General features: G+C 41.1%; 1 protein-coding gene across 2 annotated transcripts; it reads right to left on the minus strand.

Moving 5' to 3' along the window:
• Positions 1-5,066: 5,066 nt before the first annotated feature.
• Positions 5,067-25,231, minus strand: SARAF (store-operated calcium entry associated regulatory factor). Of its 2 annotated transcripts, XM_045398092.3 has the most exons (6): positions 25,004-25,231; positions 16,042-16,220; positions 11,182-11,599; positions 8,938-9,079; positions 8,147-8,298; positions 5,067-5,875 (listed from the first exon to the last, which is right to left on the minus strand). In XM_045398092.3, exons 1-6 carry the CDS (start codon positions 25,104-25,106, stop codon positions 5,850-5,852), a joined length of 1,020 nt encoding a protein of 339 aa, XP_045254027.2. In that variant the 5' UTR covers positions 25,107-25,231; the 3' UTR covers positions 5,067-5,849. The 2 variants fall into 2 exon arrangements, with proteins under 2 accessions (XP_045254027.2, XP_065375107.1); XM_065519035.2 differs by lacking the exon at positions 16,042-16,220.
• Between the last annotated feature and the right edge of the window lie 730 nt (positions 25,232-25,961).

Consider the following 25,961-nt stretch of genomic DNA (forward strand, 5'->3'; position numbering starts at 1 on the left):
GTCCTCTTGACTCCTCCAGGGTGGGTGGGTGGGGCTTATATGATAAATCCACCCTAACATTCCAGTCTCCCTGAACCTTTGAATCCCTTCCTCCACAGTACACTGAGGCAGTTCTGGCATTTTGACTTTAGTGTAGGCCATATTTGAGTCCATGTTCAGCAAACCAACTAAACTGTTAAGAGTCCTTTTTAACCCCTTAAATATTGAATCCAGATCAATAAAGTTGTCCTGACTCAACCTTAGTCCTACCACCATATCCTACACTCTGAGATCCATTCTCACATATATTCCCCAGATTTCTGTCTGTATAGACTGGGAAAATCATGGAGTCCTTTTGGTGTGCAGGGTACCTCCTCATGGATCATAATTTATACCTCACTCTTTGGTGCCTACTGGAACTTATGTCTAGTTATACATCTAGGAGCAAAGCAGGTAGCAAGGGCAGACCCTGAGGAAGATCAGTGATGCCTGGTAAGGAACCCCTCTGAAGAGACCATTACAGATCCTTCAGGCAAAGTAGGATTAACCTTCTCAAACAGAAGTAGAAGGGCAGCTTCTACTGGCAAGAAATACAATGCAGAATTTAGGGGTTCCATTTCACTGGCTTCATCAGGATCCTCTCATATGTCCCCATTCCACTTTTCAGGATCCCACTGCTTCTCAATCAATGCTCTCATCTTATTTTTTAAGAGACTAGGTCTCACTCTGTTGCCCAGGCTGGAATGCAATGGCAAAATGACAGCTCACTGCAGCCTTAATCTCCTGAGCTCAAGTGATCCTCCCACCTCAGCCTCTGGAGTAGCCAGGACTACAGGTGCACACCACCATGCCCAGCTAATTAAAATAATAATAATAATAATCTGTAGAGATGAAATCTTGCTATGTTGCCCAGGCTAGTCTCGAACTCCTGGACTTAAGCAATCCTCCTGCCTTAGACTTCCAAAGTGCTAGAATTACAGGCATGAGTCACCACACTCAGCCAATGCTCTCACTTCAATAGTATACACTCTGCAAGGCTGAGAATTCCATTTACATAGTAATACAGCCACTTGCAGGATGCACTCTGGGTTTGGTTTTCAGAAATCTTAGTCCTGTGGCTAAGAAGATGAGAGTTGCTTCCAGGGCAGACATAAAACACTTTCCGATCATTTACGCAACACTTCAGCTGGGAATTTGAAACCCTTAGCTCACCCTTTTCTTTCTCCACTTTGTCCAGCTCAATTAGGAACAGTCAGCCAATCTCATTATAGTACCTATTTGATTAAAATGTTCTAAGATATCAGATCCATGGTCACCCAGAACCTTGCATTTTATAAGGTATTTCAGAGAGGCATCTAAACATGGTATTTCGTGCATCTCCACTGGCACATCAGGCCATGGACCATCAGCACCGTCTTTACCACTGGAAACACAGTCATTAGTGCCTTTCAATCTAATCAGATTAGAAAACAAATTCTAGAAAACACAGAGCCAATTCAGAAAACTCATACTTAAGATTCCGTTCCTCTGGTACCAAAATCCGTATCAGTCAGGGTTCAACCAGAGAAACAGAACAAGTAGGAGACATATATGGAGAAATTTATGGAAGGAACTAGCTTACATGATTGTAGAAGTTAGCTGGCAAGTCCAAAATCCATAACATGGGTCACCAGGAAGGGCAGGTGCTAATTCCCAAGCTGAAACTGCAGTGCACAGGCAGAATTTCTTCCAGGAAACCTTAGTTCTGCTCCCAAGGCCTTTCAGCTGATTGGATCAGGCCCACACAAATCATCAAGGATAATCTAGATGTAGATGTTAATCACCTCTACAAAATATCTTCACAGCACCTACAACGCTGTTTGAATAACTGGAGACTATAACCTAACAAAGTTGACACATAAAACCAACCATTACACCTACAAAATCAGAATTTCTGAGGGTGGGGCCAAGCAATGTGTTTCCAAAGCCCTCCATTGATTCCGATGCTCCTTCAAGTTTGAGAACCACTGGTTTAGAAACCAATCTACCTACCTTCTTTCAAAATGTTAATGAAAAATATAAAAAGAAAAAAAGAAACCAAACCAACCAGGAGGAACAGATGTTGGGAGTCAACCACAATGTTTCATTACCATTAGCCAGCCAACATCTGTTGCTTGCAATGAAAGAATCTTAGGAGATTCACCATATGTATGAAGTTTTTAATAGCAAACAACAAAAAATGACTCTATTGAAGTAGGCAGAAAGGGAAATTGTTAACATATGTGTCAAATAGCTCAGAGTCGATGGGAAGGCTAGAGATGCAGGCTTGGGAAGAGGCAGGTTTTCACCATTAGCATCCAGGCAGCACAACCCAGCCAAGATATGCCACAGCAAGTGTCCAGTGAGAACATCTCCCCATGAACTACCACCAGGCACTCGCCAAAGCCTCTGTTAAGTCTTTGACTACTCCGTCACTGCTGAGAATAATTTTTAATTGCCCTGAGCTCTTAGTACCTCTCCCCTCAAAGACCTGAAGGAGGCATCTGATTGACAGAATTTAGTCACATGACCATGCACTAGCTGCAAAGGGAAGAGTACTCCATGCCCCTAAAGAGCAGAGTAGCAAGAAAGACCTGTGTTTAGAAGATAATTATGACACAAAAAGTTAAGATGTGTTATAGAAGAACACTGGAAGGCCAGGTTCGGTGGCTCATGCCTATAATCCCAGCACTTTGGGAGGCCAAGTCAGGCGGATCACTTGAGGTCAGGAGTTCAAGACCAGCTTAGCCAACATGGCGAAACCTTGTCTTTATTAAAAAAAAAAACTACAAAAATTCAGGCCAGGCACGGTGACTCACACCTGTAATCCCAATACTTTGGGAGGCTGAGGCAGGCAGATCACATGAGGTCAGGAGTTCGAGACCAGCCTGGCCAACACGGTGAAACCCCGTCTCTACTAAAACTACAAAAAAAAAAAAAAAATTAGCCAGGCATGGTGGCAGGCGCCTGTAATCCCAGCTACTTGGGAGGTTGAGGCAGGAGAATCGCTTGAACCCAGTGAGCCGAGATCACGCCATTGCACTCCAGCCTGGGCAACAAGAGTGAAATACCATCTCAAAAAATATATATCCATATGTATACATGTATAGATACACACACATATATATATGTATATACATGTGTATATATGTATGTGTATACATGTACACATATATATATTCATACATATCTATATATACACACATATATTTATATACACACACACACAAATTAGCTGGACATGGTGGTGTGCATCTGTACTCCCGCTACTCAGGAGGCAAAAACAAGAGAACTGCTTGAACCCAGGAGGCAGAGGTTGCAGCGAGCCAATACTGCACCACTGCATTCAAGCCTGGGAAACAGAGCGAGACCCTGTCTCAAAAAAAAAGAAAAAAAAAGAACATTAGAAAAACTTAAACCAGTCTTAAGGAGGTACAAGGTCAGAATGGAAAAGATCAAGCAGCTTCAGACAGAAACCTGCTTGAATCTATAGAAACACCCCTAACTGGTTGAAATACCAGAAACCTCATCTTAACATTCAAAGGTTCTAGTGAACTCTCATGTGTATAAAACTTCAAAGCTTGTCTTCAGTTCCCTTTCACTCCTCTTTGTCCTTTCTTTGCCCTCCGAACAGGGCACACCAATCTTCCACTGAAGTGCCCCAGTCTCCCTTAGCAATGACCCTTATCTTGGTCCCTAAGGAGACTTAGCTGTACTATCTTATTACTCTGAGTTTTACATCTGGGGAGGCGATAATATGTGAACCTTTTCCATAAACAACAAAAGGCCGGGAGTAATGGTTCATGCCTGTAATCCCAGCACTTGGGGAGGCCAAGATGGGAGGACTGCTTGAGGCCGGGAGTTTGAGACTAGACTGAGCAACATAGTGAAACACTATCTCTACCAAAAAAAATAAAATAAAATAAAATAAATAACAAGGAAGTGCAAATACACAACAGATAAAAGAGGAACACTCAGGTGGGGTTTGAAACCTATACTCTGCCTCTTTTCCTCCCTTCCTTCCAGACACCCTCTGAAAGAACCTCGGAAGAACATCCCTAGGGTTCCCCAGAGTAGCTTGAAAGTCACCAATTAGTCAACTTTTTTTTAGTTTTAGACACCTCTCTTTACCTTAACTCATTATTTTCTTACAATCCCAATGATCTGCAGTACTATGTTCAAAAACAATCTTGAGTAAGCTGGGCGCAGTGGTTCACACCTGTAATCTCAGCACTTTGCGGGGGCTGAGGCATGTGGAACCCCTGAGGTCAGGAGTTCGAGACCAGCCTGGCCAACATAGTGAAACCCCATCTCTACTAAAAATACAAAAAATTAGCTGGGCTTGATGGCAGGAGCCTGTAATCCCAGCTACTCAGAAGGCTGAGGCAGGAGAATTGCTTGAACCTGGGAGGCAGAAGTTGCAGTGAGCCGAGATCATGCCACTGCACTCCAGCCTGGCAACAGGAGCGAGACTCTGTCTCAAAAAAAAAAAAGCAACAAACTACATTCTCTTTTACTCCATATCCTTCTACTAAGGAGAAATGGAGTAAGGATTTAGGGGAACATACATAAAGTAAAGCTGTGTTTCTTCTATCAGTTAAAATTTCTACTGTTTCACTGATGAAGAGAGGATAGTTCTAATCGCAATACCCTTGCAACTATCCCCTAAATCATATTTTAAAGTTTTAATAAGGGTTTGTTTTAAATTAGTTCCTATTGGTTAGTGAAAAGTAACTGCAGTTTTAAATAGCAAAAATCATTAAACACATAAGATATAAAACCGGGGTTTTCAGGTTATGAAGCTTAACTAAGTGTAACCATGCAATCTCTGATGGGTTGGGATGCTTGGAGATTTAATTATTTTTTTAAAAAGCTATTTTTTGGCAGAGGCTTCCAGACCATTTCTAAATTGCTTTTTGAAAACATTTACCAAAAGACTAAGGTATGACTACCACATAAAATTATTGTTTAGGGAGACAGAACTTCTGCATGAACTTTCCCCTTTGGGAAAATGGGTTGTTTTTTTTTTTTAAAGTAACATTTATTTGTGCCTAGGCTAATAGAAAGAATGAGACTAAACTCCTTGTTTTTATTATTTTTAAGATTGAAACAGACTATTACAACAATATTTGAGATTCCACAGAGAACTGCATGCTTTTGTTATTAAAAGACTTTTTTTGAAAAATTTGACCTTTACTTCTTATGAACTGAATATAGAGGTTTCAAGCATTTCTGCCAGCACACAGTCATTCACAACAACCTTCTAGAGCTTATTTTCTACCTTTTCCTACAGAAGGTAATACTCACTTACCAGAAGGCCATCACCACCACTGAATGATTCAAAGTTTCAGAGCTCAAAAGTGATCAGAACTCACAAATTAGCATAATTAGTCCAAAGCCTGATTTAAATGTTTGAAGAACAGCAAACATCAAATAATATAATATCAAATAGAATATTAAAGTCTCTATGAGGTAATTACTCATCAGCTACAACCACCTAAGACTGAAATTTTCTGTACTTAGTTTCTATTAGTACAACACCTTCATTCTTAATGCTTCCTAGGGCATCACAGGTTTTAGAAATTAATGTATTTTTAGCATTCCACAGTAATGATCACTTTCAAAAACTGCAATATACATCTGCATGTTACACTGACATACAACACATAAGTATTTTGTCACACAACTTTTAGCCTCAAATAATAGAATACAAAAAGCTATACAGGACAAAACACCACAGAACTTTTGAATATCCCCCTTTCCCAATTGTTAACAGGTAGCACTTTTTCTAAAGAGAAAGTGACGAAAAATCCAAAATTTCTGCATCCAATGTTTGACTCCAACTTTCTACTTTATCGTCTCCTGGTACCACCATATCCTAGAATGAGAGGGGTAAAATTTACATTAGTTTTTAAAAATGCATTAGAATTGCTTATAAAATTACAAGTCATACATGTTTATTGTTAGCAAATGAATGAGATAGGAGGAAAGGAAAGAGTGAGCCACTAGGTGGAACTGGGCTGAGCAGGACAGTGCATCGCCTCCCACAGCAACCTTCCCAATCATTGAGCCTACTACACTCGCACATGGTTGCTGGGAATGACAGTTAGGACCCCAAAAAAGAAGATGCATTCTATAGTGGAGCCACCATGGTACAGGCAATACTCAAAGTCTAAGCCAAAAAGACAGAGGCCAGTGGCGCATAAGCCATGCCCTGCTACTTCTCACAACTCCAGTGGTAAGAGACGTAATGTGGGGAGGACTTCAGATGGTTAAGCATTATTTAGACACCATGCCCACGACACACAGGCTACAGGATGACAAGTCTTCCTATCTGGAAAGTCTCTCCATTATTTTTAGGTTTAGATTATTTGGTTTTTATGATTTTCTTTCATATAATTCCCATACATTTCTAGTTGATAGTCATGATTTTTTGCAAGTCTTCTTTCCACTGAGAAGGAGTTTTCTTCTGTCATGATGTCTTACCTAGCCATATATATATATATTTTATATATCTATATAATATATGAGTTTTCTTCTGTCATATATAATATAGATATATAAAAAATATATATAAATGAGTTTTCTTCTGTCATGTCTTACCTAGCCATATATATTAAGACATCATGAGAGAAGAAAACTCATTTATATATATTTTTTATATAGTTATTTATATACATTTTATATATATTTTTATACACACACACACACACATATATATATATATATATTTTTTTTTTGAGACAGTTTTCCTCTTGTTGCCCAGGCTGGAGTGCAATGGCGCAATCTCGGCTCACTGCAACCTCTGCCTCCCAGGTTCAAGTGATTCTCCTGCCTCAGTCTCCCAAGTAGCTGAGATTACAGGCATGCGCCACCACACCCAGCTAATTTTTGTATTTTTAGCAGAGACAGGATTTCACCCTGTTGGGCAGGCTGATGTCTCAAACTCCTGACCTCAGGTGATCCACCCCTCAGCCTCCCAAAGTGCTGGAATTATAGGTGTGAGCCACCACGCCTGGCCTTACCTAGTCATATTTTTATATATTCTCCCAACTCCTTTTTTTCTCCCCAGAAGTACGCACTATCTCATACTCTAATACCACAGATCAGTTTTGCCTGTTTTTGCATGTGTATTTTATAAAATATAACTGCTATCATCATAGTGTATATATTCTTTTGTGTCTGGCTTCTTTATATTTGGTAGATCTATCCATGTTATTGCACATAACTGCTTATTTTCTTAGTTGCACAGTAACCCACTGCAATACAGCAAACATAACTCAATTTATTCATCCATTTTACTGCTGATGGATATGTGGGCTGTTTCCAGTTTTGGGCATTTATGAATAGGGATGCTATAAACAGTCTTGTGCTTATCTGCCAGCATACAAGTGTATGCATTTCTGTCGCTATATATCTGAGAGCAAAACTGCTATGTCCTAGGTATGCATAGGTTCAATTTTAGGAGGTAGTACCAGTTCTTTTAATTGAATGTATCAATGTATATCCAAACTAGCATTATGAGAATTCTACTCACATTTTAAAACATATTTAAATGTATTTTTCTATCAATTTCAAGAAGTAATCACTGTCTATAACTTCTTTCTCCTGAAAGACAAATCTACTCCACAGCAATCTCTCATGGCCTCCTTACCCAGCAGCTCCCATTTTCTGCCAATTAGATTTGATGTTTAATCCAGTTATTCCTTTTTTTTAATATATCTTTGCTTTTTACAAAATATTCTCTCAGCATTCCAGTAAACATTATATTTTTGAAAATTAAAATATGCCTCAATATCTTTTTTGAATGTTACTGAATTTTAAGTTTAAGTTTCTACTTAGAAAAGTCTAGTTTAGAACTTAAAGGATCTCTAGAGATCACAGAATTAAATACATGTGGAAGCTAGCACACAGTAAAGTTCAAGTTAAAACCTTGGTCTATGGTAGAGCTAAGCCCAAATCAAATCCCTATTTGATTTTTAAAGAATATTTAGAAGTGAGATCTCAGTTAATTGTGCTGTTAATATTTTTGGTAGGTACACACCAAATAAAACCATGGTGGCTAAATAGATAATCATCTTCTAAAGTTCCAAAACTATTTCTGTACTTTACTCCTAGGTTAAAATGAACTTGTATTTTTTGCTCTTACCTGATGCAGTTCTGGTTTTTGTGTCTGAGTTTGAACATGCCGAATAGCCGCCCAAGCCTCCACGAAGGGGTGAGTAAGCTCTATTCCATGTGCCAGGGTAGGAGGGAGGATAGGATGGGTAGTACCACGAGTCGGAGAAGGGTGTTGCCGCTCTTTAAAGGCATAAAAGTAAGTTAGGCATTTTTTTCTTGTGGCTATAATTTTTAAATACCTTACTGTTCCTAAACTGTCAGAAAAAAAAATACCTTTATCAAGTATTTTTTCCTGAATGTTCTGGTATATCAGAATTAACATGAAATAAAAACTGTTTCATATTTCTGCCATTATTATGGTCATTGCTATGGTGGAAAAGTGACAGGGAGTCAATGCTCTTCCTTTCTGAATTTGTACTCAAATAAAATCTAAGCTTAAACTACCATTAATATTTCATATTCCAAAATCTGGCCCCAAGCTCTTTCCAGCCTTACTTTTATCATTCTCCTACCAAACCAGACTAACTGTTCCCCAAATATTGTATTCTTTCCTTCCTTCTCATTTTCTCAGATGTCAACTAAACAGTCTTTTTCTTATAATATCTATGAGGGTGACATAGGAAGAAACACAATGAAAGAAAATAACATATACAATACTGATCGAAACACATATAGTGTACCTTCCCCCTTCCCAGAGAATCTTATTTAATAGGTTAATGTCACCAGAATTTATTTTCCTTAGTGAAACTAAATGCAGTTAAATTGTAAGCAGAAGTCTCTTGAATTAAAGAGCAAGAGAGATAAATGCAAAAAGCTTACCTATTGCTGCCAAACAAATATCCTAGTATTCCACCAGTTCCCAAACCAGTCCAGAACCCTGGTCCTGAATTTTCATATCCTTGTTGTCCTGTAAAAGCACTGCCAAAACCAGAAGTTGCACCATGGCCAGTATTCTGCGGTCCTTAAAATAAAAATGATTTATTATGTATCCTCACTTAAACATGACACAGTCTACAAGAGCAAAGATAATATAACCAATATAACACTTCAATTATTTCATCTGTACTGAACTATTAATAATACTCAGGCATCAAGTTATTAACAAGTTGTATTCAAAAAGGTATTTGTAAAATACTGGTTTATAATGAAGGAGAGCATTTCCCATAGATATGGGAGGAGAGGGATAGATTTTAGGACTGGGGAGGGTCTTGCTATAAAATTCTACCTTCATTTTTTGGCTGTTATAAACAAAACTGCTATGAACACTCCTGTGCATCTTTCTTGGTGCATCATGCACTCACTTCTCCCAGGTATTTATGTAGGAATAGAAATGGGTAGGCATATGTTTGGGTTGTTTTACCATTTTAACTCCTACCAGCAAAGTATGAAAGCTCCAGTCACTCTACATCCTTGTTCACACTTGGTACTCTTGTCTTTCTAACATTAGTCATTATGGTGGTTATCTGGTGGCTAAAAATAATCTCCCTGTGGTTTTCATCTGCATTTCTCTGAAGACTAATGATGCTAAGCACCTTTGCTTATTTTTATTGACCATGTAGATCATGGGTTGGGACCCCAGCACTGGTCAGTGGCCTGTTAGGAACTGGGCCACACAGCAGGAGGTGAGTGGCAGGCAAGCAACTGAAGCTTCATCTGTATTTAGAGCCACTCCCCATCACTTGCATTACTACCTGAGCTCGGCCTCCTGTCAGATCAGCAGCAGCATTCGATTCTCATAGGAGCACGAACCCTACTGTGAACTGCACATGCGAGGAATCTAGGTTGCGTGCTCCTTATGAGAATCTAATGCCTGATGATCTGTCACTGTCTCCCATCACCCCCAGATGGGACTGTCTAGTTGCAGGAAAACAAGCTCAGGGCTCCCACTGATTCTACATTACAGTGAGTTGTTAATTATTTCATTATATATTACAATGTAATAACAACAGAAATAAAGTACACAATAAACATAATATGCTTGAATCATCCCAAAACCTTCCCTCCCCGCCCCATCCCACCCCAACCCAACCCCCCTAGTCCATGGAAATACTGTCTTCCACAAAACTGGTCCCTGGTGCCAAAAAGGCTGGGGACTGGTGAAGTAGATGTCTTCTCTTATTATAAAATGGCCATTCAAGTCCTCTTTGGAGGGCTTGTCTGCCTGTTGCTCAGATTTATGGGAGTTCATTGTATGTTCTAGACACATATATATGCCGGAAATATGTTTTGTAAATTTTTCCCAGTCTGTGGCTTGCCTTTTCACTCTCCTAATAGTGCCTTTTGATGATTAGATGTTCTTAATTTAAATAAAGTCTAATTTACCCATGTTTTCTTTTATGGCCAGTACTTTTTATGTTCTGTTTAAGAAATCTTTACCCATCCTAAGGTCATAACAAATATTCTCCTATGTTTTATTCTGGAAACTTAATTGTTTTGCCTTTTATGTTGAGAATTATACTACTTAAAGAATTAATTTTTATGTATAGTGTGAGACGGGGTCAGGGCAAATGATTATTAGCAAAGTTGATCAAGTTTTTCTGATTAAGAGTACTTATAATTTAATCAGGCTTTTTTTTTTTTAAGACAGGGTCTCGCTCTGTCACTCAGGCTAGAGTGCACTGGTACGATCTTGGCTCACTGTAACCTCCACCTCCCAGATTCAAGTGATTCTCATGCCTCAGTCTCCCAAGCAGCTGGAATTACAGGTGCCCGCCACAACACCTGGCTAATTTTTGTATTTTTATTAAGAGATGGGATTGTACCATCTTGGCTGGCCTCAAACTCCCGACCTCAAGTGATCTGCCCACCCCGGCCTCCCAAAGTGCTGCGATTACAGGCGTGAGCCATGGTGCCTGGCCAATCAGGCATTCTTAACATAGCGATCACAATATACCTTGAGAGACAGCAGAACAGAAGAGGTAAAAGAAGTTGAAAGTAAAAAACAAAATGAGAAGACAAACCTCCTTTGGTTTCCCAATGCAACGATTTTCTATTTCAGAACCAAGCACAGGATGCACTAACCTCACACCCACCCTATTTATGGCCACTGCGAGGGAAACATACCTGTGAACTCAGACTTAAAGCCTGGGGGAGGAGGTCCTGCTGAGTTGGTGAATCTCTGGTAACGGTGGGAAAATGGAGGATACTCAGAATACGGTGGAGGAGAATACTGCCCATCACTCAGGAACAGCTTATAGACTACAAAGGCGATCCCAAGGAGCACCACGATGGTAATCAATCCACCCATGTTACAGGAATCCGCCGAGTACCACTTATAATAATAATCAGAGAAAGAGGCAAAGCCGTGCTGCTTTCCAGACTCCTTCAGTTTCTGCAGGCCAAGTTCTGTATAATCTAAATTGTACTCCAAGCCACAAGACCCTCTTAGTACATACTGGTCTTCAGAGGACTCATAGCCTTCACAGCTCACCACAGTTTTTCCAAATTTGTATGCAATATCTAAGTCAGTCTTACATTCCCACTGTGAAGAAAAATGGAAACAGACTATTAGAAACAAACTTTTTTTCATTTAATATATGTTACTTGGGGGCCGGGCACAGTGGCTCACACCTGTAATCTCAGCACTTTGGGAGGCTGAGGCGGGTGGATCACGAGGTTAGGAGTTCGAGACCCGCCTGGCCAAGATGGTGAAACCCCATCTCTACTAAAAATACAAAAATTAGCCAGGCACAGTGGCAGGTGCCTATAATCCTAGCTACTAAGGAGGCTGAGGCAGGAGAATCGCTTGAACCCAGGAGGCGGAGGTTGCAGTGAGCTGAGATCGTGCCACCGCACTCTAGCCTGGGCGATAGAGCAAGGCTCCGTCTCAAAAAAAAAAAAAAAAAAAATGTCACTTGGGCTATATATCCATCATAAAATTGCAAAATGAAGCAAGGGAATGAGCCGCAAAATTCACGACAGTAAGTATTCGTGTCTAGAAGGCAGGGAAAATGAGGGGCTTCAAAGATAATGATGGTATCTGTGTTCTACTTCTTATGCTGGATAGTGCATACACGAGTATTCACTTTATCGCTATTCTTCATTCTTTACATATACATGTTATATATCCATCTGAACATATTAAGTATTCCATAGTTTATACAATTTAAGCAAACTGCCAAAATGTCAACTTTTTGCCACTGTTCAAGAAGCTTTCTTTAAAAACACAGATTTCTTAAAAGACGCTAAGGCTCAAAACAGCATCATATATGAACATCTGGTAGCTACACAAAGCAACAGAGATATTACATAACACTCTGAGAAAAAAACCTTTCTACACAAATTTTATAAAACTATGGACTAACTTTCCAGGGTCCAATTCTACGTAATTCTCTTGTATTTTTAAAAGATATTTAGAAAAACACAAAAAGAAGCCAGGCTAGCCCCAAAAATGTCCACCTTAAAAAAACATATGCCCAAGTTTGGTCTACATTCTATATTTTGTGGTGAAAAAGCAATATGCTTCTTTAACTCTTAAAATACAAGCTAAAGGCTGGGTGCGGTGGTTCATGCTTGTAATCCCAGCACTTTGGGAGGCCAAGGCGCATGGATCACCCCTGAGGTCAGGAGTTTGAGAACAGCCTGGCCAAAATGGCAAAACCCCATCTCTACTAAAAATACAAAAATGAGCTGGGCGTGGTAGGGCATGCCTATAATCCCAGCTACTTCAAAAATAGAGGCTGAGGCAGGAGAATGACTTGAACCCAGAGGCAGAGGTTGCAGTGAACCAAAATCATGTCACCGTACTCCAGATTGGGCGACAGAGGGAGACTCCGTCTCAAAGAAAGAAAAAGAAAAGATACAAGCTAAAGTAGATTTAATTGGTTCTGCTGCCCTTCTGCAAATTTTTGTACAAATGATTTTCCTCTTTCAAACTTCAGACACACTATTTTATTTCATTTATAACAGCCTTATTGAAATATAATTCACACATACCATACAATTCACCCATTTCAATGGTTTTTAGTATATTCACAGTTGTGCTACCATCACCACAATCAATTTTAGAATATTTTCGTCACCCCAAAGAAATCTTGTACCCATTAACAGTCACTCTCCATTCTGCCCTCTGCACCCCTCCCAACCAACTTTCTGTCTATATGGATTTCCCTAACTGGACAGTTCACAGGAATGTAATAATACAATATGTGGTCTTTTGTGACTGGCTTCTTTCACTTAGCATAACATTTTCAAGATTCATCCACGCTGTAGCATGTATTGGTACATACACTACATAATATTTCTTTGCATAGATATAGCACATTTTATTTATCATTCATTAGTAATGGACATTTGAATTGTTTCTACTTTTTGGCTATTATGAATAATGCTGCTATGTACATTTGTATGCAAATTTTTGTGTGGACATGTGTTTTCAATTCTCTTGGGTGTACACCTTGGAGTGGAATGACTGAGGCATACAATGGTAACTCTATGTTTAAACTTTTGAGGAAAGGACAATTTTCCAAAGCAGCTGGACCATTTTACATTCCCAACAGCAGTGTATAAGGGTTTCACTTTCTCCACATCCTCACCAGCCTTGTTATCTTTTTTATTATACCCATCCTACTGAGTGTGAAATGGTATCTTACTGTGGCTTTGATTTGCATTTCTCCAATGGCTAATAAGGAACATTTTTCATGTGGTTTATTTGTTACTTATGTATCTTCCTTGCAGAAATGTCTATTCAGACACTCTGCCATTTTTAACTTGGTTGTTTTCTTTTTTTTTTTTTTTTTTGAGACGGAGTCTCGCTCTGTCACCCAGGCTGGAGTACAGTGGCGCAATCTCGGCTCACTGCAAGCTCCGCCTCCCAGGTTCACGCCATTCTCCTGCCTCAGCCTCCCGAGTAGCTGGGACTACAGGCGCCTGCCATCACACCCGGCTAGTTTTTTGCATTTTTAGTAGAGATGGGGTTTCACTGTGTGAGCCGGGATGGGATGGTCTCGATCTCCTGACCTCGTGATCCGCCCACCTCAGCCTCCCAAAGTGCTGGGATTACAGGCGTGAGCCACCGCGCCCGGCCTTTATTGAGTTGTAAGAGTTACTTTATATTCTTAATACACGTCCCTCACAAACTATGATTCACTAAGCTTCCTCCCATTCTGTAGGCTGTCTTTTCACTTTCTTGATGATGTCCTTTGACAGTCAAAAGTTTTTAATTTGGATAAGGTGCAGTTTTTCTTTTGTTGCTGTTGCTGTTACTACACTGTTTTTAAAATAATTTTATTTGGAGGAAGATTTATAAGTTTGCTGACTTAGGTAAGTAAAACAAGCTAACCTTATATTGGTATTTCATGTTAACTACCACTTCCTTAATCATGCGTACTATAAGTAGCTTCTAAGTACTGTACTTAAATTTCAACTCTTGGAATAGAAGGAGTTTCTCTCCTGCTACTAAATGGCCTCTCTCCAGCTACTAAACATAAGCCAATGTATGATATGCTCAACACTCCTTTGCTCATGCTATTCCCTTCTCTAGCCTTTTCCTCTCTAAAAATGTTATCATTCCTTCCTAACACAGCACAAATACCTCATCCTTTAAATCCCAATGACTCCAACCAGACATGACTTTATAATGTTGTGTTGGGACCTACATGTAATCTGAGTACTTGTCTTACCTCCTCTACTACTAAGAGAGCTTCTTCATTCTACCTTATCCATTTTTGTATATTGCAATTAATACATATTTAATGAATGACATCACCATTACTGCCTTTTTTTCCCATCAAGACTGTAAAAGTCATAAGTCAAGTGGGAGTGAGACTTCCGCTATAACCCAGAGGATTCTATGATTCAACTTAGCAGTACTGGGGGAAAATATTGTGAAGTAAGTATCTCCCAGTACACATCAACTTTCTCTCTGAATTGCAAAGACTATGCATAAAGGTTGTATCAAACAAGAATATCATTCTGATGGAGAGGGGAAATTGTCAACACAAGTTTCTTGCCTTGTGACCTGTCGTCTTAAATCCCTTTTGAAAGCAGTCAGCATACAAAGTAGAAATACGTAACTAGTGATTTAAACTGAATTCATTTAACAAAATCTATATTTAAAGCATACTCAGTTTTGGAACTTCAAGGAGATGCTCTGCTCGTATACAAAATACCAGTGTCCCAAAGACAATAAATGAAACCTGCTGAAATGCTTCCATTCAAAAGTAACCACCCTCAGTTATAAGATAATTTTAAAATCAAGTGCTAGAAGCACAATAGAGATATATGAACCCCTACTATTTACGATCTATAATTCCTAATTATCTCAATTTTGTCTTAAGGGTAGGTTGGTATTCTTTGAGGAATGACAGGAAAATGACAACCACAAGAGATCTCCTATCCCTCACCCTCAAGTATATAAAAAGTTGTGAAAATTTACAAGTATCTTAGAAGGAGGTCATGGTACAAAAACTACAATAAGTATTTTCAGGCCGGGCGCGGTAGCTCAAGCCTGTAATCCCAGCACTTTGGGAGGCCGAGATGGGCGGATCACGAGGTCAGGAGATCGAGACCATCCTGGCTAACACGGTGAAACCCCGTCTCTACTAAGAAATACAAAAAATAGCCAGGCGAGGTGGCAGCGCCTGTAGTCCCAGATACTCGGGAGGCTGAGGCCGGAGAATGGCGTGAACCCGGGAGGCGGAGCTTGCAGTGAGCTGAGATCCGGCCACTGCACTCCAGCCTGGGCTACAGAGCAAGACTCCGTCTCAAAAAAAAAAAAAATAATAAGTATTTTCAGGCTTTAAAATCGGTGCATTTCTTTTGGAGGCCATTTCTTCCACAGGAAGAGTGACTGATTTACTTACATATTTTAGGCTGATCTGAGATTTCTGTATGTGCTCCCTCAAAATACTGAATAATGTCCCAATAAACCATTTACTGAATAAAAACCCCCATTTAGACTGCCATCACTGTAGTGGATATTACCTGTACATCATACCCATCCCAGCCTTTGTTCTGACACTGTATGACTTTTGGGGTATAAGAATCACAACCAGCTGTGCCTCCAACACATTTCAGCTGTGGGATGGGATCCAGCCTGCGGGAGGTGGTATAGCGGTCATAGTGGAGGGTAAGAGCTTTTACGTCCCGCAGCAACATTCTGTCTGAAATAGCAAGAAAACAGAGGAACACAAAGTAAATATCACGTCAGAGAAAGAAAGGTTCATCCTAACAAAACTCTCGTCATAGGAAATGCCTTTCTCGCCTTCTGAGAATGGCTGAGAGAGGATGAATCCACCTCTCAAAGCTATCCCAACAACATTCAGGCCTTCTGCACAAAATTCAGGTCACACTTTTAAGATCTCCCTGCATTTCAGGCCAGATGCTTCTACAGCACAAGTTGTACATCATTTTTGCTAAATCAAAAGAACAAAAAGTTCACTAACCTGAAACATTGTACTACTGTGTAATAATAACAGTGGTTAATTAAAAAGGCAAAAATACAAGCATGTTCCTGAAGCACATTTAATGATTTAAATGTCCATCAACAGGTAAAGAGATTAATATATTCTGATCTATTACAGTGGAATATTCCACAGCGGTTAAAATGAGTGACCTAGAATTCATGTATCAAACTAGATAAACGGCAAAAACATTTTAAACAAAATACAAGTTGCAGAATGTTTTGTATGATAGCTTTACATAAACCTTTAAAAAAGGTGAAACGATACTACGTACTGTTAATGTCTATATATGTATATAACAACAACATGAAAACACATATGGGAAGGAATAAACACCAAATTCAAGTAAGTATCTAGTCTACGGAGAGAGAAAGGAAAGAGATTTTATCTCTATTCCTAATGTTTTATTACTGGGAGTGGGGGATTTGTAGCAAATATGGTACAATGTGATAATTCAATAAAACTAGGTGATGACTACATGTATGTTCACTGTACACTTCTGTATGTTTAAATACTTTAGATATTTCACAATTTTAAAAATCAAAACTATTTAAACTATTTCACAAACTAAAAAATTTAAAACATACTGACAAGAGACTTTGAAAGGAGGAGTCAAAACAATAAAATTATGTCTGGCATTCATGTACAAAAATGAATTTCTAGGTGGCTCACACCTATAATCCCAGCACTTTGGGAGGCTGAGGTAGATGGATCACCTGAGGTCAGGAGTTCGAGACCAGCCTGGTCAACACGGCAAAACTCCATCTCTACTAAAAAGACAAAATTAGCTGGGAGTGGTGGTGCATGCCTGTAATCCCAACTACTTGGGAGGCTGAGCCGGGAGAATTGCTTGAACCTGGGAGGAGGAGGTTGCAGTGAGCCAAGATCACACCATTGCACCCTAGCCTGGGCAACAAGAATGAAACTCCATCTCGAAAAAAAAAAAAATGAATTTCTACGCATTATTGCAAAATAAGGACAAAATCTTCCTATTTATCATGTTGTGGATTATTGATGGAAGATGCTGTGGATTGGCTCAGTCAAGATCCACTTCATCCTCAAACAGGTGTGCCTTCCTGCAAAGCAAAAGGAATCCCAAACCTCTTGCCGCTGTAGTTGCCAAAAGCAATTTCAGTTCTGCCAACCAGAGGGACTAGAGCAAAATCCGGAAAGCAGACCCTAGACTTATACCGTGCTCTGTCCTTCAGCTAGCAAACACAGGCATGGAGACCGTGGGTTTTCGAACTGATAGTATCCTCTAATCAGCTTCCTGGCTGTCAAGAGGCTTGACATGAGCAACCTATTTTTCAGTGTGGCAGATGTAATAGGCATCACTTTCTATCATTTTGTGAGTACCCAATTCCCTATATTCAACCTGTCAAATTAGCAGAATTTGCAGCCTCCCAAAATTCTACTAAAACTATAATAAATACATTGTTTTAATGATGTGAATGACTGTGGTCAGGTAAAACCAAAGAGGAGATGACAGCAGAATTTTGGAAGGAGAAAGCAAATAGACTAATGGTAGGTGACTAGACCTAAGTGAAAGTCAAATGCCATAACAGCAAAGGGGGGAAACTGAGAATCAACCTGATGTACATAACAGAATCCCAAAAAAAAAAAAAAAAAAAAAAGCAAAACAAAAAATGGGAAATGGCAGCTCTGGAATGAGAGATGCCTGAAATACACACTACAGGGTGAAAGCTACTTGAGAAGAAGCCATATCCCAGATCCTCTCCCCAACTCCACACTGTTCTAACTCCCTCTTCCCCACTAAGGAAACTGTCTGGATATGTATTCTCTGGAGAGGATAAAACTGAAGAGATTTGCATTGGGGACCATCTGGCATAGTAGAAGGCAAGGGTACAAAAACAACCAAACAGGGAACCCAAGTGACTGTGTGCACTCTGACAGCTGAAAGCACAGTTCTCCTTTCCCACATGGCGCACAAAATGCTAACAGCCATCCCCTCGTCCTCTGTGGGAGACTGGATGACTATTCCCTTGGTAATCTAACCAAGAAGAAGTACCTAAATACAGTGACATCAGGAACTTCCTCCAAAAAAAGAGCAACCTAGGTCACCCTGTTGTGAAGTTCAAAATCAAAACTGCAACGGCACACTGATAGCTTCCAATGAGCTTTTTGGTTCCCCAGGGTTAACCGTGAGCAGGGAGCCAAGGATTACTAAAAACATGATGAAAGTCCCTGCTGTGGTTTGAATGTGTCCCCCAAAGTTCACGTTAATCCCCAATGCAACCGTGTTGAAAGATGGAACCTTTAAGCGAGCTCTGCCCTCATGAATAGATTAATGCTACTCTTGCAGGACTGGGTTATCGCAGGAGTGGACTCCTGATAAAAGGATAAGTTAGGCCCTTTTCCCCTCTCTCACTCTCTCCCTTTTCTGCCTTCCATCATGGCATGACACAGCAAGAAGGCCCTCACCAGATGCCAGCACCTTAATATTGAATTTCTCAGCCTCCAGAACTGTGAGAAATGAATGTAGTTTTTTAATAAATTTCCCAGTCTGTGGTATTGTGTTACAGTAACATTAAACAGACAAAACAGCCCCTAACATGAAATACAGCAACCAGGACAGAACAGAACAACAACAAAAGGAAGCAGGAGGAAAAATGAGACCATGCAGAAGAAGAAAACTTTTTTAAAAACACTGTAATATCCTCAGAGAGCTAAGAGAAAAAGACTGCATTAATAAAACAATCATTTTTAAAAGGAATATTCAGAGAAAAAACAAGAGCTTTTGGAAATTAAAAACAGGACAGCTAAGATTAAAAACAACAAAACTGCCAGGTGCAGTGGCTCATGCCTGTAATCCCAGCACTTTGGGAGGCCAAGGCAGGCAGATCAGCAGTGCCCAAGAGTTTAAGATCAGCCTAAGCAACATGGCAAAACCCTGTGTCTACAAAAAAAATTATAACATTAGCCAGGTGTGGTGGCACACACCTGCAGTCCCAGCTACTCAGGAGGCTGATGTGAGAGAATCACCTGAGCCCGGGGAAGTCGAGGCTGCAATGAGCCATGCACTCCAGCCTGGGTGATAGAGTGAGACCCTGTCTCAAAACAGAAATAAATACATACATACATACATATAACAGAACTGTCAGAAGAAAATCTTCTAGAAAGTAAAGCTTAAAGAAAATCTTCTAGCAAGTAGAGCAAAAAGACACCGTACGCGGTGGCTCATGCCTGTAATCCTAGCACTTTGGGAGGCTGAGGCAGGCGGATCACGAGGTCAAGAGATCGAGACCATCCTGGCCAACATGGTGAAACCCTGGCTCTACTAAAAATACAAACATTAGCTGGTGGCATGTGCCTGTAGTCCCAGCTACTCCGGGGGGCTGAGGCAGGAGAATTGCTTGAACCCAGGAGGCAGAGGTTGCAGTGAGCCGAGATCGTGCCACTGCACTCCAGCCTGGCGACAGAGCAAGGCTCCATCTGAAAAAAAAAAGAAAAGAAAAGAAAAAGAAAAAAGAAGGTAGAGCAAAAAGACAAGAAAGTAGGAGAGAAAGGCCAGGCACGGTGGCTCATGCATGTAATCCCAGCACTTTGGGTGGCCGAGATGGGCGGATCACAAGGTCAGGAGTTCGAGACCAGCCTGGCCAACATGGTAAAACCTCGTCTCTATTAAAAATACAAAAATTAGTCAGGTGTGGTGGCGGGCACCTGTAATCCCAGCTACTCGGGAGGCTGAGGCAGGAGAATTGCTTGAACCCAGGAAGCAGAGGTTGCAGTGAGCCGAGATGGCGTCACTGCACTCCAGCCTGGGGGACAAAGTTAGACTCCGTCTCAGAAAAAGAAAAGAAAAGAAAAGAAAACAGACAGTAGGAGAGAAAAAAAAAAAAGAAAATTACCAGTTCAGGACCAGTTCAGAAAGTCCAAAAATCCAACAACGGTTTCAGAAAGAATGAACAAAGGAATCTGATTAGACAAACTCCAGGCTGTAATTCAAGAAAAACTCCCACACTGAAGGACTTGAGTTGTCATACTGAAAGGGCCCAACAAAAACCCAGGCCTGAGAAACAGACCACACAGAGGCACACAAAAAGTGAATTTTAGAACACCATAGACAAAAAAAGATTCTACTAATTGCCAGAAGAATAGGGGGAAAACAAGCCATATAGAAAAGATAAGACTTAGAAAAGCTTCAGATATCTCAACAGGATAGAAAAAGAAAATGGAGAAATGTATTCAAAAACTCTAAAGGAAAAAGTCTGGCTGGGTTTGCCAACCATCGCTTTGCTAATGGTAGAACACACTGACGTTACAACATATCCTATGATGTATTTCCCACAAGTATTTAATATGAATCTAATCAATCCAATAAACTTAAGGTCAATACCCTATCTATGTAAGAAAATATATATATAAAGAGACCTAAATATACTTCTAACCAGGAACCCACTAGGGTTTTTGGGGGAAAGAAATTATGTTAAAGGTCCTGTGAACAATTTTTTTTTAAAAAAAAAGAACACATAGCTTACCAGATAGTAAAGGTTACTATAAAATTATTATAATCGGTCGGGCATGGTGGTGCATGCCTGTAATCCCAACACTTTGGGAGGTCAAGGAGGGCAGATCACCTGAGGTCAGGAGTTCGAGATCAGCCTGGCCAATATGGTGAAACCCCGTCTACAAAAATTAGCTGGACGTGGTGGCACACGCCTGTAGTCCCAGCTACTTGGGAGGCTGAAGCAGGAGAATCACTTGAATCCAGGAGGCAGAGGTTGCAGTGAGCCGAGATTGCTGCCACTGCACTCCAGCCTGGGAGACATGAGTGAAACTCCATCTCAAAAAAAAAAAAAAAATTATAATCAAAATAGTAGGGAATTGGAACAGAGACAAGGAAATTGTGAAACAAAAGAAAGATCAGAAACAAATTGAGATACATGTGTGAATTTGGTAAGATGAAGTGGTCTTTTTAATTTAGTGGATAAAAGATGTCTTCTTTAATTAATAAGTAGCACTGGCATAATTGACTATGCAGCCACAAGAAAATTCACCTAAAGCTATATAAAAACTTAATTCCACATGGGCTAAGGATCTAAAATTTCCAAAAACTATGTTAAAATAAACTATGCTACATTAAACACAAACTACTACCTCCTCATAAATAAAAAATAAAACAATGAAAATGTTCAATGGTTTAGAAAAATCAGACTGTATTAATCAACTAAATAACAGAAATAATAAATTGAATTTATTGTAACAGAGTTGCAATAATGCAAAGAACACTGAGCTAAGTTGGTGTCACTAACTGGCTATGACTTTGGCCAAGGCACTTAATTTACCTGTGTAGAAGTTTCCTTACCTACAAAATTAAAATGCTATCAACCTTGAAATTTGTTGTGAAGCTTAGATGTAATTTATTATCTGGCAGAGTACTTGAAGCATAACAGGTGATCAGGTATGATAAACATTACTCAAAGTTTTAAGATGGAATAGCATTACCATAATCCTATAGCATCTTTCTTCCCTAGAGATTCTTAAGGTCCAAGAACAAAATTCTAATACCCACGCCCCACTATTTACATCAGTCAAGGGACACAGGAGCTCCCTGAACTCCAGACTCATAAATCAAAATCCATGGCAGGTCTCAAACAAGATAAACAAAACCAAACTCTCCTAAACCTGATCATCCCACATTCTTCCACATCCATACTTCTAGTTGCTCAAGCCAAAAACCTTGGATTTCTCCTCATCTTCTCTCCTCTCACTCCTACATCTAATCCTTCAGAAGATCATGTTAGCTCCACCTTCCAAACAGGTGACAAGAGAATCCAGCTACTCTAACCAACTCCACTGCTCCTCCCCTGGTCCAAGCGGTCACCACTCTAAGAACTTACTGTACAATATTAAAATAGATACCAATATATATTAATTCACTGGTTTACCTGCTTCCCTCCTACCCTCTTCGGTCCGTTTTCCACAGAGCAGCCCAAATGACCCTTTAAAGATGTAAGTAATTTCAGGTCATTTACTCCTCCTCCCCACTTTAGGTTTCCAGTCAAATGTCACCCTAACAGTGACTTCCCTGACCAATGTACGTTTTTTAAGTCTCCACTTCCGCCCGCACAACATGTCCTCCTCACCCTGTTTATAATACACGGTGCATACCAATTTTCACAATATAGCATGCTATTTACATGTTTATCTGTTTATTGCTATTTCTCTCCAATAGAGGTAAAGTCCTTGGAGGCAAGACACTGTTTTGTTCACTGCTATATCCCCAATACCCTGAAGAGTAACTTAACATAAGACTACATTCAATAAGGAATTTTGAAAATTCTTTGGTAATCTCTTTAGAACGGTGCTAATTTATTTTTCCAGACAAATTACTGCTCAACGTGAGCTAAAGGGCATCCAAGTCAAACAAAAGATAAATTAGGGAGCTGATTAATGCTTTACTAGGCCGGGCGCCGTGGCTCAAGTCTGTAATCCCAGCACTTTGGGAGGCCGAGACGGGTGGATCACAAGGTCAGGAGATCGAGACCATCCTGGCTAACATGGTGAAACCCCGTCTCTACTAAAAAATACAAAAAACTAGCTGGGCGAGGTGGCGGGCGCCTGTAGTCCCAGCTACTCGGGAGGCTGAGGCAGGAGAATGGCGTGAACCCAGGAGGCGGAGCTTGCCGTGAGCTGAGATCCGGCCACTGCACTCCAGCCTGGGCGACAGAGCGAGACTCCGTCTCAAAAAAAAAAAAAAAAAAAAAAATGCCTTACTAAAAGACTTAATAAAAAGTATGCCAATGAAGTACCTTCATAAAAAAGTTCCTCAAAGTAAACTTTGAGGTAGAATTTACATAAAACAATTGAGTTTACTCTGCAAAATACTGTGGTGCTTTGTGTTCCAGAACAATAGTTTTACAGCGTAGATAAAACGAGGAAGTGGTTCATCTTTAAATCTGGTTCTTCTTTTATAGTTTTTATAGTTCTTCTGACTCAACTGTAAACTTCCTTTTTAAATTTATTTACGAACTGATTCAAAATTCAACAAATTAATGTTTCATTCTAGGTTCTCAACTGTAATTCTGATCAAGTCTCCCACTCATATACAACTTTCTAGAAATACAAAAGAAAAACATACAGACATTTAAATACAAAGTGGCTTTTTATTTTTTGATAATAAAACGTCCACATCAAGTGACTACTCAACGTGATGTGCTTGCAAATAGCACCTTCTCTGTCACTTCAGCATGTAAAAATAAAATAGGCTATTACAGAAATAAACCTGTTGCTTAAATTCGACAATGCAGGCATTTCCAATCACCAAATCACAAAGGCAATATGCTTTCCATGCCATCTTTACTCCGCGAACCAAAAATGTCTTTTTTTTTTTTTTACAAAAGTACAATGTAACAGCATGCGTCATTTATTAAATGAAAAAAGTCAAAATCTGTATCTAAGTATATAGACATACACGTATTAATTGCACGGAATATTACTGATTCCATGAAAATTCTTTAGACAATTTTAATACCGTACTGACATAAAAGAACCTCTTCCCTGGAATCCACTGAGCATGTGCCACCACCAAAAAAAAAAAAAAAAGAGAGAGAGACAGAAAATTATTTTTTAAATTCTTCTCTACGGTGAAAGCCAATGGGAAGAGCTGGTGCCGCGCGACTGACTTCACTGCAACCTTCAGAATAACAGGCAGGGGTTCTCATAAAAACGCGGTGGCTCACGCCTGTAATCCCAGCACTTTGGGAGGACGAGGCGGGTGGATCACGAGGTCAGGGGTCGAGACCAGTCTGGCCTATATAGTGAAACCCCGTCTCTACTAAAAATACAAAAAATTAGCCGGGCATGGTGGCGGGCACCTGTAATTCCAGGTACTGGTGAGGCTGAGGCAGGAGACTCTCTTGAAACTGGGAGGCGGAGGCTGCAGTGAGCCGAGGACACGCCATTGCACTCCAGCCGGGGCGACCGTGTGAGACTCCGACTCAAAAAAAAAAAAAAAAGAGTGCAATCTGCGATTCTGCTAACAGACCTGCGAGGTCTGCAGCCCTGTCCACTAAGAGTGACTCAGAGACTGAGAGTGGCAGGCAAGGGCCGGCGATAGCAACAGGCAGCCATGACAACAGCCGGCCACGATGACATCACACAATCACACAGCCATGACAACAAAGCAGATGCGCAGGTGAGTGTCCAGCTCTCCAGTCATACTCAAGAGATGAGAAAGAAGACGGTGGGCAAATTCCGGGAGTCCGGGGCAGGGAGAAAGGGGACGTTAAGGATCCCCAGCCGTCCCGCCCCGCCCACTCGAGCCATCCCTACCCGCCTACCAGGACGCCTGGGAAGAGCAGCGGAACCAGGGAGGGCACGAACAGCAAACAGGCCAGACATGGGGAATCCGGGCACCTAGGCTCCGGGAAGACGGCGCACGGAAACGCAGGGAAGCCTGCACCGGCTGACGGCGGCGGAAAAGGGCGAGCGAACGGCCTGAGGGCCCCGGCAGCACTCACCAGGGTCGTTCCAGCCCAGGGCAGGGCCCGCGGTGAGCAGAAACAAATGCAGGCCGAGAAGCAAGCAGTGCCCGGCCGCTCCCGGCCCGCAGGCTACGGCCATGGCGCTCGATGAAGATGGCGCTGGGCTGTAAGACGCCTGCGGGCCGAACCCGGATACGGCAGCGCGCGCGACGCTTCGCAGCGACACCGAAATCTCTGGCGGCGGCGAAGGGACTGTCCGACTGCAGAGTCGCAGCCGCAGCCGCAGCCGCAATGGGTCAGTGCGCCAACCCTACGTCACTGCCGACGCGGCCAGTGGGGCAACGTGAGTGGCCGTCGTCGGCCCCGCCCCTAGAGCGCCCCGCGGTTTGGGGCGGGGCGAGGCGTGTGGGCGGGGCCGAGGACCAGGCGAGATGCGGCAGGAGGCGGGTTCGAGGCGGGGCGCCACGGTGTGGGCTGGGCCGAGGGCCTGACGCTGCCGCGCCCGCGGGCGGGGCGAGGGCTGCGAGCTGCTTTGTTGTGTCTGGTCTGAGATTCGGGAAGCTTCTGTGCGTAGGCGCTGCAGTTTGAGAGGCTGAAAACGTCACGACGCGAAATCTAAGAAATGTAGTCAAATTATGTATTATTAAAACCTCAATAACTGTACCAAGGGAAGTTCTGTGCTTTATTCAGCTCTATGTGTTCAGCACTTAGCATAGCGCCTGGCGCATGGTCAGTGTTCTTTGACTTGTTGCTAAATACAGAGAAGATTCAGCCGAAAGGTAGCAAGGAAATACATTGTCTGGTTTCAAGGCTCAGAACCTTTACATGGTTCCTTACTCATGGGGCCGGAAGACTGTATAAAATGTCAGGAGGAGAAAATATTATCTGAATGAAGAACCAGCCAGAGAAAACAGTTCTCTGAACTTTGAGGTCTGGCAGGCCTGGGTTTCTTTCTTTCTTTCTTTCTTTCTTTCTTTCATTCATTCAATGAGTA

Source organism: Macaca fascicularis, chromosome 8 (genome assembly GCF_037993035.2).
Source record: "Macaca fascicularis isolate 582-1 chromosome 8, T2T-MFA8v1.1".
In the NCBI taxonomy this organism is placed as follows: domain Eukaryota; kingdom Metazoa; phylum Chordata; class Mammalia; order Primates; family Cercopithecidae; genus Macaca; species Macaca fascicularis.